The sequence below is a fragment of the Ylistrum balloti genome, unplaced genomic scaffold (genome assembly GCF_031769215.1).
Source record: "Ylistrum balloti isolate Yb309-2 unplaced genomic scaffold, AGI_CSIRO_Ybal_v1 Utg369656, whole genome shotgun sequence".
Classification (NCBI taxonomy): domain Eukaryota; kingdom Metazoa; phylum Mollusca; class Bivalvia; order Pectinida; family Pectinidae; genus Ylistrum; species Ylistrum balloti.
In genome coordinates, this window is record NW_026781909.1 from 945,001 (window position 1) to 964,083 (window position 19,083).

The following is a 19,083-nucleotide window of genomic DNA, read 5'->3' on the forward strand; positions in this document are numbered from 1 at the left end:
CTTCCTTCCCTGTGATCTGTAACCCTTTTCCGACAGAATGGACCAGACCATGATGGATTGCTACGTCTCCAATGATGTCAATCTCGTTTTTAGGATCGATCACGCGACCCCCTCGAATTATGTAATCAACACACATCATGTTGTCCGAGGGCTGTGTTAGACTGGAATTATCTCTCCTTCACCTGATAAGGCCTCCTGGATAATGTAGAAAAGTCTTCAGAAAATTACACTTAAACTGGACATCTGATGTTATCAACCATTAGTTACACACGTCTTTTTCTTTTCGTGTTGTGACCACTGTCCACTGTATCATTTATTTCCCAATGTGTGTCCACGTCTAGGTACAATCGTGGTGGGTTTCGATGGTATTTTAGTTGATAGTTGAAGAATCCAGTCCCTTTACTTCCTCCTTTTTGACTCGCACCAACTAAGATATGCGTAGTTATCATATTGTAAATACTCTAACGAAGTAGTTCCTGGAGTAAATGATGAAAATTTAGTTTTTAACAACTACTTGTAAATACATAGATAAGGTCATATAACATCTTATACATCTCTTCACATTTAAGCCAGATTTATATGGTATTTGTGATGTAAGTAAACATTGGACATTTACAACCGGTATAAGTAGTGACAAGGCCGTATACTCTGACCTGATCACCAAACATAAATATTAATACACACGTTCTGATGTGTTTCAATAATAATTACTCATACAAACGTTCCCTCCAGCAGATTTTTGTCCTAAAGTGATGTAATTTAGAAGTGACCCATTTAGCAGAAGTCACATCCCTAATATAGTTTAGAGGTGACCTCTTTAACAGATGTAACATTTAACAGAAGTCACATCCTTAATGTAGTTTAGAGGTGACCCCTTTAACAGATGTAACATTTAACAGAAGTCACATCCCTAATGTAGTTTAGACGTGACCCCTTTAACAGAAGTCACATTTAACAGAAGTCACATCCCTAATGTAGTTTAGAGATGACCCCTTTGACAGAAGTCACATCCCTTATGTAGTTTAGAGGTGACCCCTTTGACAGAAGTCACATCCCTAATGTAGTTTAGAGGTGACCCCTTTAACAGAAGTCACATCCCTAATGTAGTTTAGACGTGACTCCTTTAACAGAAGTCACATTTAACAGAAGTCACATCCCTAATCTAGTTTAGAGATGACCCCTTTGACAGAAGTCACATCCCTTATGTAGTTTAGAGGTGACCCTTTAGAAGGAGTCACATCCCTAATGTAGTTTAGAGGTGACCACTTTGACAGAAGTCACATCCCTAATGTAGTTTAGAGGTGACCCCTTTAACAGAAGTCACATCCCTTATGTAGTTTAGAGGTGACCCCTTTAACAGAAGTCACATCCCTAATGTAGTTTAGAGGTGACCCCTTTGACAGAAGTCACATCCCTTATGTAGTTTAGAGGTGACCCCTTTGACAGACATCACATCCCTTATGTAGTTTAGAGGTGACCTCTTGAACAGATGTCACATTTAACACAAGTCACATTTAACAGAAGTCACATCCCTAATGTTGTTTAGAGGTGACCCCTTTAACAGAAGTCACATCCCTAATGTAGTTTAGAGGTGACCCCTTTAACAGAAGTCACATCCCTAATGTAGTTTAGAGGTGACCCCTTTGACAGAAGTCACATCCCTAATGTAGTTTAGAGGTGACCCCTTTGACAGAAGTCATATCCCTTATGTAGTTTAGAGGTGACCTCTTGAACAGATGTCACATTTAACAGAAGTCACATTGAACAGAAGTCACATCCCTAATGTAGTTTAGAGATGACCCCTTTGACAGAAGTCACATCCCTTATGTAGTTTAGAGGTGACCCCTTTAACAGAAGTCACATCCCTTATGTAGTTTAGAGGTGACCCCTTTAACAGAAGTCACATCCCTAATGTAGTTTAGAGGTGACCCCTTTAACAGAAGTCACATCCCTAATGTAGTTTAGAGGTGACCCCTTTAACAGAAGTCAACTGCATATTTATAGATCTTGGTAGAAAATTTATATTTAAGAAGTATCACAGATGAAGCGCTGGCGTCGCTCCTTTTACTTTGAAGGTGGAACGTTGATTTAATCACCGTCATCATTCGTCCATGAGTAAATTTCATGTATTACTTAATATGTCCACTGTGTCCATGAGTCATACACTGTACAAGAGTCTACTTTATCTAGTACGCCCGTGATTTAATTTCGCACATTAGACGATCATTTAGCGTTCATACGCCTATAACTAATCTACTGGGCATATTCAGGTGACAAATTAAACAAATCAATATTGGTAGAACAAAATTAATTTATTAGTAAGCTTCACGAGTCTTACCTATTTGTATAAATAATTCTGACAAATACATCTTGAGAGTGCGTCATGTTTGATACCCTCATAAGTCATGTTATGACGGATGTCGTCCAGGCTTAACAGTTGTAGTTGTATAGACACCTGACGTGAGAACATATATTACACGTAGCCTTGTAGTAAAGACGCCTGATGTGAGAACATGTTTTACACGTGGCCTTGTAGCAAAGACGCCTGATGTGAGAACATATATTACACGTGGCCTTGTAGTAAAGACACCTGATGTGAGAACATGTTTTACATGTAGCCTTGTAGTAAAGACACCTGATGTGAGAACATATATTACACGTGGCCTTGTAGTAAATATACGTCTGCTGTGACGTCAAGGTTTTTAGTAAAGACGCCTTCTTTGACGTCCAGGTTTGTAGTGAATATACGCTTGCTGTGACGTCAAGGTTTTTAGTACAGACGCCCGCTGCGACGTCCAGGCTTGTGGTAAACATACGTTTGCTGTGACGTCCAGATTTCACACGTAGCCTTGAAATAAATAAACCAGCCTTATCTGACCATGTTCTGTGTGTGGGTGACACACAGACACTGATATTGTATGTTTGTACTTAAACGTTGCTGATAACATGGAAGATTCCGCGGCCGACTTCAGACTTTATCAATCATATGAGGTAAACAAGGTAGGGTACTGTAGGCAATCAGTTGCTCGATTTGTTACTTTTTAACTAATTAATTATATGAAAAAAGGATTTTCCCGATTTCTCGACTGGTGCAGATAAAACTATTTACAAAATGTATTAATATAGGGTTTTTTCTTCATGGATACGGCCTTCCATAATAATTCTCGCCAGTAATGGAGTTATTCATATCATCGTGGCAACGAGAACGTTTGCAGGGTTTTGTTGGTGATGTTTTTTGAACTGAATAACTTCTGGTACGTACTAGTGAGTTACGATCTTGATTAGTGAGCTATCCTGGTGACAGGATGAAAGGAGTTTGAGCTGGTTTTATCAAACCAATTTTCATGATGGAATACTTACAATAATTGCATTATGCATATTCAATGCCTACACCCATCTTGATATCATCTTAACAAGGATTTCAAGTGAACCCGACTACCTTTCGCAATATTTACGTTCAAACTCTCGTATTATATAACACAATCTTAACCAAAGATAGCAAAGTCGTGTCTCAGAGGAGAAAAGGGGAGGCTTGGTGGGACTCAATACAGTTGCGGTAAGTATTACACAATGATAATTGGTTTTGCAGAAAAAAAACTTCATTCCATTTTAGTAATACATTATAACTTCAGTATTAGGATTTGGAGTAGACACTGCTAACTTCTGCAAGACGTGGCCAACAACACAAAAACACCGACTTAAGAAACCGGAGAAGGTAGGCCTCAAGGTTCCTTGAATACCTACCACAAATGTATGGAGTCTGTGCCAAAAGGCAACAGACATGACCTCCTGAAGGGAAGCCATTGAGTAGGGCATAGGATGCAGCCAAGACCCAAACATAATAAGTTTTAACCCTGCAAAGAGCCTCAATCTGACAATCCGCTCGAGATATCCTGCTTATCCTGTATGACGAGCAAGACAGTCTAACACGAGGACCCCGTCTCAACCCAGGGTTTTACGTAGATAAAGCAGTAAAGCTCTACGGGGACAGAGTACATTTGCCTGTTCTCAGATTCTACAAAATCTTGGGTTCGTGGGAAAACACAGGCACCTGATTCTCAGCATTAAAGAGCTGGGTATGTAGCCCGGGTGACTGAGAACAAGTTCCTTGACCACCGAAGACAAGATGGACGAGGAGTTATTGCACGAGTCTGACCCCTCCTTCTTTCTAAGACGAAGGTAAAGAGGAACACAGTGACGTAGACGTCATAGGGTGCCCTCATGAAAGATTCAATAACTAGGGTTATATTCCATTTCGGAGCTAGTGGTCTAGTCCTAGGCCCGTTCAAACCTAAATCCCCAATCAAAGAAAGAGAAATAGCGGTTCCAATATCTATACTGCCATGATCAGTAAAATCTCTGGCTAACGTTTAGCGATAGAACACAATAACGCCATGGGTAAGATTGCGCTCGTTGAAAGACCATAAAAGGAAATTTGGACAGACGCCTCAACCGATCAACATCCCGCTGTCTATCTGATTGATCATGAAATGCGAACTGATACGTCTCCAGAAAAGCCTGTCTGAGCGATGACTCCTGCGATAGCCTCCACGCGGGAAGGTTTCGGATCTCTTGACGGGCATGCAAATTCCCGGACTGAGGCTGTCGAAGAAGGTTCGGTCTGGAAGGAATAACCAGATGCAACAACTCTAGAAACCAAGGAGCTGTCAAAAGAAGGGAACAGAAATGCTCCCGAAAGTTCTTAAGCACCCTGATCACTAGGTTGAACGAAGAGGACGCAAAGGCATTCATTCCATCCCAATTCAAAAACAGCGTTCACTGCCCGAGCACTGGGATCTGGAACCTGAGAGACGAAGATTGTAAGCTGATTGTTCAAGAAGGTGGCGAATAGGTCCATATGCGGCTTGTCCCATACTTGACAGATACATTCGAACACTGAAGGCTTCTACTGACTCTCCGTCAATACCGGAAGGCGGTGTCTTGAGAGAGTATTCCGTATGCCTTGGCGAAGCTTGACTTGGATATCCACACAGGACAAGAGACTTGGTGTCCCTTGTTTCTCCATATACGTGACAACCGCGGAGTTGACGGTAGCCACACCAACCACCTTGAACTGCAAAATCTTCGTCAGAGCATTAGCCAACACGCGACGTAAGACATGTAATATTAATGCTTTTGTTTCTGGACACAATACAATAGGGTAACAACTTGTGATGATTTGAGTTGATTAGTGCCTATAATGTTTACACTGTAACACGTGACGACCACTTAAGTGCTGCGGTTCGTTTCGGATAAATCGGTCCGTAAGATACACTTAATGTATGAATCTTTTGGAGTAAAAAAAATATAAACGTAAGTACTCCTTGTTCATTTCTTACTAATTTCTACTTAAATGCTATGTTTTTATTTCATAAATGAAAACATTTTGTTATATAAATAAATATCTCTATATCTAAATTCTGTATTTATTACCTGTTGTGTCTTGTTTAGATAATGTGTCTTCAACTAGGGTCATGAACATCAATAAAACCCATCACTGATGATTTGAAGTCTCGAAGTATCGAAAGTATTTTGCTAGTCCTTTGAACTTCGAAACATCGAAGTTTGACTGTATATCTTGTTGAGTACTGCGAAGTACTTAAGTGAGTAGTGTCCATGAAAATCCCAGCCAGCTTCCTTGTTTTGTATTTGTTCTAAATATGCCAGTAATTTGGCTATTTTGCTTGTGAAAATGTAATAAATAGAATATCTAATATTGTCTTCGTGTGTCTTATATTTTTTTATCTTTCACTCCTCTCGTGCTGCACACTCGTGAAAGATACTACAATAATAAGGCGCCAGGAAATGGAATATTGTGTGTAGTTGTCCTGATGAATTTTTCTATCCTGATTCCAGTCGAGCAGCAACGAAAGGAAGTTGGATGATTACCAAGATTAGTGATACAAAGATACGTCACAATCTTTATGATCTGCCTGGCCCTTATGTGTACATTGCCTATATACCAGTAAACCCGCATCAAACACATCCAACGTCATATTGCATAAGAAAACAGAATATTTTCAACTGAGGTTATTGTGAGTACCATAAAACTTCTCCACCATTTAACTTAACCTGCATCTCTGGAAATCTGTTCTGTTCATTTATCTGTCAGTTCCCGACATCATATTGAAAACAAGCCCTTGACTAATTGTCGTGATACTGAGAACAAACCCTTGACTAATTATCGTGATATTGAAAACATGTCCTTGACTAATTGTCGTGATACTGAGAACATGCCCTTGACTGATTGTCGTGATACTGAGAACAAGTCCTTGACTGATTGCCGTGATATTGAAAACATGTCCTTGACTGATTGTCGTGATACTGCGAACAAGCCCTTAACTGATTGTCGTGATACTGAGAGCAAGCCCTCGACTGATTGCCGTGATACTGAGAACATGCCCTTGACTGATTAAGGATGCAGTCAAGTTGTTCTTCAGAAAAGAAAAAATAATAATAAAAAAAATTAAAATCACCCTTTTGAGTTGTTGGAAAGCTGTCCATGCTGATTCCGTTGTAGGAAGAGACCGAGCTAATCAACTGATGTAGATGAGTTGTGGTGCCCTTGAATTTCCAGTTCAGGTGAGTATATACGATGGACATAGTCAATAGATTTTATATTGTATAGAGATGAGACACCATCAATATATATATATGTAAGTGAAATTGAACGCTTTAGACACGTTCGACCTCCGACAAATTCAGCCTTGTATGAATATAACAACAAGACAGCGAAAAGAGTGACAGTTTATTCCCACAGGTATTCCAATCGACTCGACGAAAATCGTGCCAACTAGAAACTAGTTTATTTCTTCTCCAGTATTCTTCGCAGCCATGTGTACAGCCATTCACCTTTCTTTGAAAAGAACATTTTCATAACAAGAGCACGAAGGCGTTCCTACATTCTTGAATAGGGCATGGCAGAATAAAGAGCAGAAAATTCTATTTCTACAGAAGAAATATTTTTAGAAAAGAGTTCAATATTGATTAAAGGCTTTTTGTATTTATTATTTGGGGATTCAGTGACGACAGATCTTTTTTGTGAAAAATACTGAGTAATAGCTGAGATCACAGCTACCACGTTGAATTGATTTGAACAATTCAAATGTCCTGTCGGGAATCACTTCTCTTACCTCACTGGTGATGAAAGTGTTTAATATATGCTTCTAAAAGTGGACTGTCTTATGATTGTTGTTTTACGTTTCCATGGTATTACCAACTTTATTAAGATATAGCCACGCCATGTCTGACATTACAGTCGACAACATGACAGTAAATAGAATATAGACAAAAAACTTGTACACAAACATCCGTCTGTAAGCTTTGTTGTTGTTGTCACCTAGAACAATGTAACCATGGCATTCCTTTTTAGTCGATTGTCGTGAAAAATAATCATGTTCATAAACATCCTCGCCATGTCAACACTTATACCATCTATATACACTAACTTACAGCTGAACTTACCGCGAAGCACATCCATTTTCAGCCAAAATTGCCTGTAGCTGAAGTGAGTGCGCCTCGAACACCCAATGCGTTGCGTATCTACAACACGAGTGTTGACGCGATAAACACTTGAGCAGGTAAAAGATCTGATTCACCTCAATCTCATCTGTTACATGGTGTGTCTGTGATCAGTCCTTCAGGAGTGATAAAGGAGGTTCGAAATACAGAAATGATATTCTTCAGAAATTTCCCAATACTGAAAATAACGATATTCATTAAATGCTTAATTCACTTCAACGACTATATTCTAATGTTGATATATTCCTCTCCTAGACTGAGTTAAACTCCTGGTAGGAATGATAAGTACAGTATCGGAAGGATGAAATAGCCACATAATGGAGCTTTTCATGTCAGCTTGGAATTTTACAACCCTCTTTAATGTTACATATGATCAATATATTTTCGATGTTTTCTAGATAACATTTGAGATAGAAACAATTTTGTACACAGCCTCGTCTAAAATTAGTGCGTATAGTGATGTAAAACTTGTGTAAAGCTTCAAACATTTATATAAGAAATAATCATCCCCAAGCGTAAAAAAACTGACAAGTAAGAACGAAACAGATGTATGATGTAACATCACTGACGAGTCCTAGAATGGTGAAATACCTGTATGATGTAGTATCACTGACGAGTACTAGAATGGTGAAATAGCTGTATGATGTAGTATCACTGACGAGTACTAGAATGGTGAAATAGCTGTATGATGTAGCATCACTGACGAGTACTAGAATGGTGAAATAGCTGTATGATGTAGCATCACTGACAAGTTCTAGAAGAACGAAATAGCTGTATGATGTAGCATCACTGAAGGGTACTAGAATGGTGAAATAGCTGTATGATGTAGCATCACTGACAAGTTCTAGAAGAACGAAATAGCTGTATGATGTAGCATCACTGAAGAGTACTAGAATGGTGAAATAGCTGTATGAAGTAGCATCACTGATGAGTCCTAGATGGACAAACCAGTTGTTTTCCTCTAAGAAAGATGCTAATCACTTCTATGTCTTTCGTCTTAAACACATATGGTTTTCGTGGAATACCAATACTTGTATACATATATCAAGTTTTGTGTTTTAGACGATGCAACATACCACATGAAGCAATATAATAGTGTGTTTGTACTTATCGTTATGCCATTGACCGTTGTCATAGATGTTGTATAAACAAACAAATAACGATAGAACTGTTTCGATGATGAAAACATTACACGTAGAAATTTACATGTCTTAAGCCCCGTTTGCATGCCGAGATTGGTACATGTGCATTTTCTTTTCATCTAATTTACATATCGATATCGCTCCATGTGATTTTAGAGATACCCCATGTATAAGGTGATTTACACTTTGACTATGATGTATGACTAAACTGATTGATAGAAACAGCGTTATGGAGACGGGTAATTAATATATTAGTTTCTACAGTGCTGTCATATTGTGTTCACTTACACCAGTATTCATTGTTGTTTGTCGTTGGCGTGAATTCTCCGTTAATTAATTTTAAATGTTTTATGATTCAACAATGTCATCTTGACAAACCAAATAATTAAAAACAAGAAGAGTTGATTACGATAGCTTAAGGAAGCATTTTCGAAGACGTGTGCCATTTTATGAAATGTTATATTTCTGAAACTGACATAAACATATTGCCTCCAAGCCATTTTAATGCCATAAACAGACTTGAAGTTTTAAGCCAAGCGTAATTAAGAAGTGTGTCTGTCATCTCGAATGATTACTAAATACCCAGTTGATACGGAACAGTCCCGTCTTTCTTGCTAACGAGCGTTATATTACCGATCGTGACGGAAATTGTTAACATCGATCAGTCGTGATACCGAACACATCAAAACCTTAATAAACCTGGAAAAGTTCGCTACATCATGATTCATATTCGCTAAAGTAACACGTAATATGAAAAAGACATCCTGTATGATAAACCAAACATATGTATAATGAGACAGTGTACGTCACAATGGACGACATGTTATAGATAGATAATGTCGGGATAGATTAGATGACAATTATCTATAATGCAAGAAAAAAAGATTAATGTTGCGACATGCTATTTATAGGATTAAACAAAACGTACATTTAACTAAAGTTTAATCCAAACTCAGAATCGAGAATTTTTTCATCGGTATTCCTAGAAATAAAGTACAAGGAGAATACTGACCATGTGTTCCGGTAAGGTGAGTGCTTTCTGCTTCGTCGAAGACACGTGGTCGGTGTACAGGAAATGCCTTTTCGATGTTATCGAAGCTAACATCTCACAAAGAAAGATCAATTTGTCGTTTTCCGACTCAAAAGCTGGTGATATTTATCACTGCAATGATAAGCAGTTGTGGAGAACAAACTATAATATATCTCTCGAATCAATTGTTAAATGATGTTTTTTTTAATTAGAAGTAGAAATCTCGATAAAAAGCGACTTATCATCAGAATTAAGATCTACATTGTTTCTCAAGCTACATACCATTTCACGATTATATAGTGAGATTGTCGCTCGCATCCCTTGGAAATGAAAACATTCATAACGAGAGCACGTTTCCCTTTAAGCTGGAATGAGGTATGATGTTTAAATGTTTTAAGATTTTCTTTGATCGAATGGTACACTAAGTGGTTTGGATCAAAATACGACTGTAATAACCCTGTATAAAGTATTTGGACTAGTAACAGACCGGTTGAAAAATAAATAAAATCAACGTTATACGACATGTTTCTATTCTCGCCTTTTATTTCTGTTTACTCGGTGTTATATTGCGAATATGAATATACATGCCACCGCGACATGCTTTGCAACACATTCACGTTTTATTTAAGTAGCTTGGCAGATATACACGGATGATTTACGAGAAGGTATTGATATGGTTCAAACTTAGTCCTTGATTAATGTCTACCATGTTATTGACAAACCGGTGGACAATTTCGATACGAAAATACATTGTATGGTAATCAGCACGCGTTAATCAATACTTACACGCTGTTTAATTATATATTGAAACATACTTTTTGTACAAGCCTTTAAAGTAAATTTTGAAACCGCACAATATTGAAGTCTTCCAGAAATTAAATGATAATGGGAAGTTTTTAAATGGATGCTCAGTCGCTATTCCTCATGAAACGGACGGAAGGACATACACTGCTAGTGTCCACCCACGTACGAGTTGTTCCCCCTCTGCCATACATAAAGCCTCGGTTTGGATAATTGATAAATATCTAAGAATGTTTTAACAAAAAATATTTTTAAACCAATTTCCTTTATTCAAGAATATCTCAAGTGCTATCTAAAACGATCATTGATATAATGATACAACACCAGGAGTTGTTTTTTTTTACCAAATACGGCATGTCATGATTTATTAGAAAATGTTTGGCCATCCTCGATACCTTCTCCTGAACCTCTAAAACGATGTCCTTAATAAAACGTTTTATGGTATAGACAAATAGATATATTGTGCTTCCTTTACGTATCATGGCATCACTTTGACATCTGGAAAGATGGTTTGGTGTCTGATAAATGCTCCTTTTATTTGTAATATGTCTTTGTCACTTTGAATTAAACGCCATATCCTAACAATGTAAATTTAGTCCTGTGTGCACACGATCTACACCTGTATAATGTTACAAGGAAGATATCTCTTCTTTATTGTATACCTCTTTTAAACATAACCGTTCCTTTGGCACCTTGTTCGCATTGCATGCAAATAAGGATGTAACCTACCTTTAAGTGAATTCAAACATGCCTTCGTGAGTTTAAAGCATTTTGATGAAGAATTCCATTATCTTAAAAAAAGGTATAAGTTGTTAGAAAGAAATAAAAATATTCAGTGTCGTGCGTCTAACATGTACATAATTTCTATGTTGCTAAGAAAGACCACATAAGTAGCCTCCAAGATTTCTACTCCTTGTACCAAAGCCTTTATAGTGTGTCTTCTGAGATTCTCGCAATTGCAGCAGAATAGATCAAAGTGTTCCTGAATAAATCTGTATTCGGAAATGAGTATGAAGAATCAGATGTAATCGGACATATTGGAGACATGATGCTGGGAAGGTGACATCGTGAACCCGGCTGTTTTAAATTTCTCAGAAGAAATGAAACGATGCATGCTCTTCGCGGACAGTTTGTTAATTGTGTCAGAAAATAGTACGATCTTCAGCATTACCTTTATCAGTTGAAGAATCGTGGTGGAGCTTCAGAATTGAATCGATACAAGTAAAACGAAATCTATGATATTGTGACAAGGCAAGCTATTCCAGATATGAAATCCAGCGCGGCAACACTGGTTATATACCAATTTCATAAAATTACAAATGTCTGTGTTTGATAGTTGAGTAGTAACATAAAACATGCAGCTGAAGACGTGTTATAGGAGTTAGAAAGTCTTTTTCTCGATTGAAAGTTGAGTTATGAGGATATCGCGTTGGAAACGAAGGTTAAACCATTCGTTCGATTCTGTAATAAAGCCTATTTCGGCATATAGTTGTGAGGTATGCCTAGCCGACTATGAATTTAATTTATCAAACGCTGATCAGGTTTACAGATATCAAATCTATTCGATCAAAAGCATTTGTTCTTCAGATTTTAAAAGTCACATTTCATTTCAACATTTTACAATCTTAACTGATACTATTGTAGTAGGTCCAAATACTGAATTAGAAGACAATACAAGGTTTCAAATGAGTAGCATATACAAGTACATATTTGTCCTGCATTGGACAAGATCCCTATATGAAAAGCCCTGTTCATTTGTTTATTTATTTGGATTCTAATAAGGAAGACATGTTTTAATTCATCCGTTACAAATTATCATTCAGTTATAAGTCAGTAAAATTTATTTTTCTAGTCATATTCTGTCTTTGGGTAAGTATGAACATAATGCACCATCTTCATTTTTGTACAATAGTGAATATATGTTTTCCATTTGCCTATTGTAGGAATGTCCCTTCTTAATCTGCATATATATAGTATTTTAAAATTTAGAACAAAAAATCAATTTCATTATCGACTTCAGTTCCGAAAAAAAAACAAATAACAGTACAAATCTATGGATACTTCTACTCTACATTTTGATCTCAATAGAGTCAATACAGACGACCAAGGAGATTGAACCTGGCAACATTTGTACATAACATGGAATTTCTCTTCCTTCTTCACAGAAGAAACTTCTTTCTGTCTCAATTAAATTAAATTGCATTAATTTTGTATTTGTGTATAAAATTCTATGAAATACTTTAAACTGGAAATTTTGTAACTTTGTGTCATCTATATATGTAATATATAGTATTTACTCCACATTTCCTTTGTAAGATTTACCTGCGAAATATCTTGACATTTACACTGACATTTAACTGGAATTTCTGAAATAGATTTAAGTATATATCTATAAAAACTTTGTCACCTTTTCGTGTTATTTGAGAAATTTGGTAAACTTACACGATGTTTCAAGTCAATCTGTTCATTATGTTCAAGTTTATGCCCTATGAGTAGAATTCAAAATGTCATAATACTATGAAATTAATATTTATATCATATCTATCACAGAACTGTTCGTATGATAACATTATTTTCTAACAAGCCTTTTAAGAAAAATACAACTTTCTCACACCAATGTTTATACATCACAATCTTTCCATTAATTTTTATAAAATCATTTAACCAGATTGGTTAAGTAACTATGACATTTGGGGTTGTGGGGAGTATATCATCGGTTATTTCTGACCATGTTGAAAATATTTCCTTCCAAAATTTTTTTTTTATAAATTTATGTAAGTCCCTCATTTTTTAATTGTAATATTTGATTCCCTCCATGTGGACCAGTTACAACAAGCAACAATGTTATCCATGGTAAGTGTTAAAAGGTGAAATATTTTTATCCAACATGTCTTCAAAGCATGACAAAACGACAAGGTACGGGGTACCCGAAGCCCACCTTCATTGTAGTCACTATACATAGCATGACAAAAAAACAAGACATGGGGTACCCGAAGACCCCCTTCATTGTAGTCACTATACATAGCATGACCAAAAAACAAGACATGGGGTACCCGAAGACCCCCTTCATTGTAGTCACTATACATAGCATGACAAAAAGGCAAGGTATGGGGTACCCGAAGCCCACCTTCATTGTAGTCACTATACATAGCATGACAAAAAGGCAAGGTATGGGGTACCCGAAGCCCACCTTCATTGTAGTCACTATACATAGCATGACACATAGACAAGATATGGGGCACCCGAAACCCACCTTCATTGTAGTCACTATACATAGCATGACAAAAAGGCAAGGTATGGGGTACCCGAAGTCACCCTTCATTGTAGTCACTATACATAGCATGACACATAGACAAGATATGGGGCACCCGAAACCCACCTTCATTGTAGTCACTATACATAGCATGACACATAGACAAGATACGGGGTACCCGAAACCCACCTTCATTGTAGTCACTATAATTAGCATGACACATAGACAAGATATGGGGTACCCGAAGTCACCCTTCATTGTAGTCACTATACATAGCATGACACATAGACAAGATATGGGGCACCCGAAACCCACCTTCATTGTAGTCACTATACATAGCATGACAAAAAGGCAAGGTATGGGGTACCCGAAGCCCACCTTCATTGTAGTCACTATACATAGCATGACCCAAAGGCAAGGTATGGGGTACCCGAAGCCCACCTTCATTGTAGTCACTATACATAGCATGACAAAAAGGCAAGGTATGGGGTACCCGAAGCCCACCTTCATTGTAGTCACTATACATAGCATGACAAAAAGGCAAGGTATGGGGTACCCGAAGCCCGCCTTCATTGTAGTCACTATACATAGCATGACAAAAAGGCAAGGTATGGGGTACCCGAAGCCCGCCTTCATTGTAGTCACTATACATAGCATGACAAAAAGGCAAGGTATGGGGTACCCGAAGCCCATCTTCATTGTAGTCACTATACATAGCATGACACATAGACAAGATATGGGGTACCCGAAGCCCGCCTTCATTGTAGTCACTATACATAGCATGACAAAAAGGCAAGGTATGGGGTACCCGAAGCCCACCTTCATTGTAGTCACTATACATAGCATGACAAAAAGGCAAGGTATGGGGTACCCGAAGCCCACCTTCATTGTAGTCACTATACATAGCATGACAAAAAGGCAAGGTATGGGGTACCCGAAGCCCGCCTTCATTGTAGTCACTATACATAGCATGACAAAAAGGCAAGGTATGGGGTACCCGAAGCCCGCCTTCATTGTAGTCACTATACATAGCATGACAAAAAGGCAAGGTATGGGGTACCCGAAGCCCGCCTTCATTGTAGTCACTATACATAGCATGACAAAAAGGCAAGGTATGGGGTACCCGAAGCCCACCTTCATTGTAGTCACTATACATAGCATGACATAAAGACAAGATATGGGGTACCCGAAACCCACCTTCATTGTAGTCACTATACATAGCATGACACATAGACAAGATATGGGGTACCCGAAACCCACCTTCATTGTAGTCACTATAATTAGCATGACACATAGACAAGATATGGGGTACCCGAAGTCACCCTTCATTGTAGTCACTATACATAGCATGACACATAGACAAGATATGGGGTACCCGAAACCCACCTTCATTGTAGTCACTATAATTAGCATGACACATAGACAAGATATGGGGTACCCGAAGTCACCCTTCATTGTAGTCACTATACATAGCATGACACATAGACAAGATATGGGGCACCCGAAACCCACCTTCATTGTAGTCACTATACATAGCATGACACATAGACAAGATATGGGGTACCCGAAGCCCGCCTTCATTGTAGTCACTATACATAGCATGACACATAGACAAGATATGGGTACTCGAAACCCACTCTCATTGTAGTCACTAAACATGACTGTCGCTTAACTTTATCTGCTTTTCCATTCCATATGAATTAAAAACACACATTTCTGTAGTTCTTGGACAACATGTAGAAGTGGATCTGGTTGTGTAGTAAGAGTTTGTATAAGTATAGGCAAAGCTAAAGTTTTTATTACGGTTACCTTTCAGATATATGTAAGGTTTCTAAACTAATTTAAAAGTTTCTTTACTTAACTTAACTTCTCCTATTATCTTCAAAAAGTTTTATTAAAATGAAAATCATAATTAATTCCTAACAATTTAAACGTTCCTTTCTCTCTGGAATTATTTCTTCTCCACAACTCTGGTTAACCCTAATCCATATTGCCTGTGTCTTATCTATATTTATCTTCCGACCAGAGACCTTGCCAAAACATTTAACGATTCCAGCGCATATCCGAAAATGTGAATGATGTATCATCTACAAACTCATTTTGTAAGGTATTCTGAATCGTGTATTTTATATCCTCAATATTAGGATTAAATTGTATTACCGAGCCATCAATTTCAACACGTAAAATACACGGACCAATTGGGTCACCTTGTCGAACCCCTTCGTGTACTTCAAACAATCATTGAACAGTGTCATTATTTAGAACAAAACAGAAATTATTACTATAAAAGTTCTTATCCATTTAAAAATTATGGAGCCAAAACCAAAGAAAGGAAGTGATTAATAGATATAATTAAATTATAACGAGTCGAAAGCTTTCTCAAGATCAATAAGCAAAGGTAAACTTGGAATATTTTTCTTTTCTGTTTTTTCTATCAAGCCGTAAATTTGTCTGGCACATTCACAAATATATCTACCTTTTTAAAAACCCTTTTGTGTTTCACTTACAAGGCTATTTAATACTGACTTAATTCTATTTGAAATGACTGCGGAAGTAATTTCATAATCAATATTTAACAAAGTAATTGGTCTCCAGTTTTCTACATATAGTTTAGACTAACCTTCTTTCAGAATACATGTAATTACACCTTGATGTTGTGTTATTGAGAAAATGTTCTCTTCACATTCTTGACTTAGAGCGCTAATTAAAAATATATTAATATTTGACCAAAGAATTTCCATGACTCAACGGTAAATCCATCTATTCCAGGAGATTACTATTACTCATATTTTTGAGAGCATGAAGACATTCTTGATAATGAATAATTCCTTCTAATTGGTTTCTTTGTTCGATGGAGAGTGTATCAATATAAGAAATTTCATTATTAAAAGGGGATTCATTTCAATTACTTGTACATCGTCAGTAATTGAGCTTGTGTAAAGATTATGGTAAGAAATTGTTCTTCTAAATATATGATTTAATTCCACGCTAGATTCTGTTTTAATTTTTCGGATTATTTTGTCTTGATAATGTTTACAGAATTACAGAAAAAAAACTTGAACTTCATTCACGGTCAAATTTGCATTTTGTTTTTGCTCTTTAAATAAGCCCTTTTATTATATTCTCCCTAATTAGTTTAAGCTAATTTTCTAATGCCTCAATAACTTCACAATGCCTGTCACTTTCAAGTTGTAATTGTCTCAAGCTAATTCTAAGTGTTAGTTTCAAACTCTTGGTAAGAATTTTTACAATGTTAAAAATTATTCAGTGAGCCAATTAGAGGAACATATTTTTAACTTGAGAACAATTTATTGCTATAGTCGGGAAACTATATTGCACTTCCAGAAAATATAAACCGGGAAGTTTTGATAGGTATTTATCATTGTAGGAGAAGGAGCTCCATTCTATTTATATTCAAACATGGGGAAAATATTAAACATCCTATTATAAAGCTCTGCAGTAGATATCATTGTCTAACTATAGAAAAGATATTGTCGACCACCAATTTCAAGAAAAAATATTTGTAGATTTTACTTTCGTGTGAAATCTTAAAACCACTTTTTCTTTCCTTGACCTAAGTACTCTCAATTCAGAACAAAACTGTTTGATGCTTACAACTTGTCACATTGTCTATTAGATTAAACTCACTGTTTTAGACTAGATCCAAATAAAAAGGTTAGTGTGTTAGTTTATCTCAATACATCGAAAATTCATTTCACTTGAGATACACAACGGAATGGTCAGTATAAGGATCTAGTAAGTACGTAAATTATCCTACCCTAGACAATATTTGCTGACTGATATCGATAATCGAAAATAAATTAATCTCACAAGCTAAATATCTTAACAAAATATCGATATAGTCACGACCAAACACATCCAATACCGTCCATAGGATCTGAATAAATACCTTAAAAATATCGATATAGTCACGACCAAACACATCCAATACCGTCCATAGGATCTGAATAAATACCTTAAAAATATCGATATAGTCACGACCAAACACATCCAATACCGTCCATAGGATCTGAATAAATACCTTAAAAATATCGATATAGTCACGACCAAACACAACCAATACCGTCCATAGGATCTGAATAAATACCTTAAAAATATCGATATAGTCACGACCAAACACATCCAATACCGTCCATAGGATCTGAATAAATACCTTAAAAATATCGATATAGTCACGACCAAACACATCCAATACCGTCCATAGGATCTGAATAAATACCTTAAAAAAATATCGATATAACACACGACCAAACACACATCCAATACCGTCCATAGGATCTGAATAAATACCTTAAAAATATCGATATAGTCACAACCAAACACAACCCATACCGTCCATAGGATCTGAATAAATACCTTAAAAATATCGATATAGTCACGACCAAACACATCCAATACCGTCCATAGGATCTGAATAAATACCTTAAAAATATCGATATAGTCACAACCAAACACAACCCATACCGTCCATAGGATCTGAATACCGTCCATACCGTCCATAGAATAAATACCTTAAAAATAAATACCTTAAAAATATCGATATAGTCACAACCCATACCGTCCATAGAATCTGAATAATTACCTTAAAAATATCGATATAGTCACAACCCATACCGTCCATAGAATCTGAATAATTACCTTAAAAATATCGATATAGTCACAACCCATACCGTCCATAGAATCTGAATAATTACCTTAAAAATATCGATATAGTCACGACCAAACACATCCAATACCGTCCATAGGATCTGAATAAATACCTTAAAAATATCGATATAGTCACAACCAAACACAACCCATACCGTCCATAGGATCTGAATAAATACCTTAAAAATATCGATATAGTCACAACCAAACACAACCCATACCGTCCATAGGATCTGAATAAATACCTTAAAAATATCGATATAGTCACAACCAAACACAACCCATACCGTCCATAGGATCTGAATAAATACCTTAAAAATATCGATATAGTCACAACCAAACACAACCCATACCGTCCATAGGATCTGAATAAATACCTTAAAAATATCGATATAGTCACAACAAAACACAACCCATACCGTCCATAGGATCTGAATAAATACCTTAAAAATATCGATATAGTCACAACCCATACCGTCCATAGAATCTGAATAATTACCTTAAAAATATCGATATAGTCACAACCAAACACAACCCATACCGTCCATAGGATCTGAATAAATACCTTAAAAATATCGATATAGTCACAACCAAACACAACCCATACCGTCCATAGAATCTTAAGACTGAAACCCGATGAAACTCGGCAAAATATAAACGGGAGAATA

General features: G+C 36.8%; 1 protein-coding gene across 4 annotated transcripts in view; it reads right to left on the reverse strand.

Moving 5' to 3' along the window:
- LOC132557628 (deacetylase Oant_2987-like) overlaps window positions 1–19,083 on the reverse strand; it is a 39,506-nt gene that overhangs the window by 8,526 nt on the left and 11,897 nt on the right. For 3 of the 4 annotated variants that reach the window (XM_060222144.1, XM_060222136.1, XM_060222162.1), the window contains one exon: window positions 1–476. This exon is cut by the window's left edge and continues 147 nt beyond it. In XM_060222144.1, coding sequence (XP_060078127.1) covers window positions 1–139 — 139 coding nt within the window. In that variant the 5' untranslated portion in view covers window positions 140–476. The remainder of the gene's footprint in view (window positions 477–19,083) is intronic. The other variant, XM_060222154.1, reaches the window with a different exon arrangement.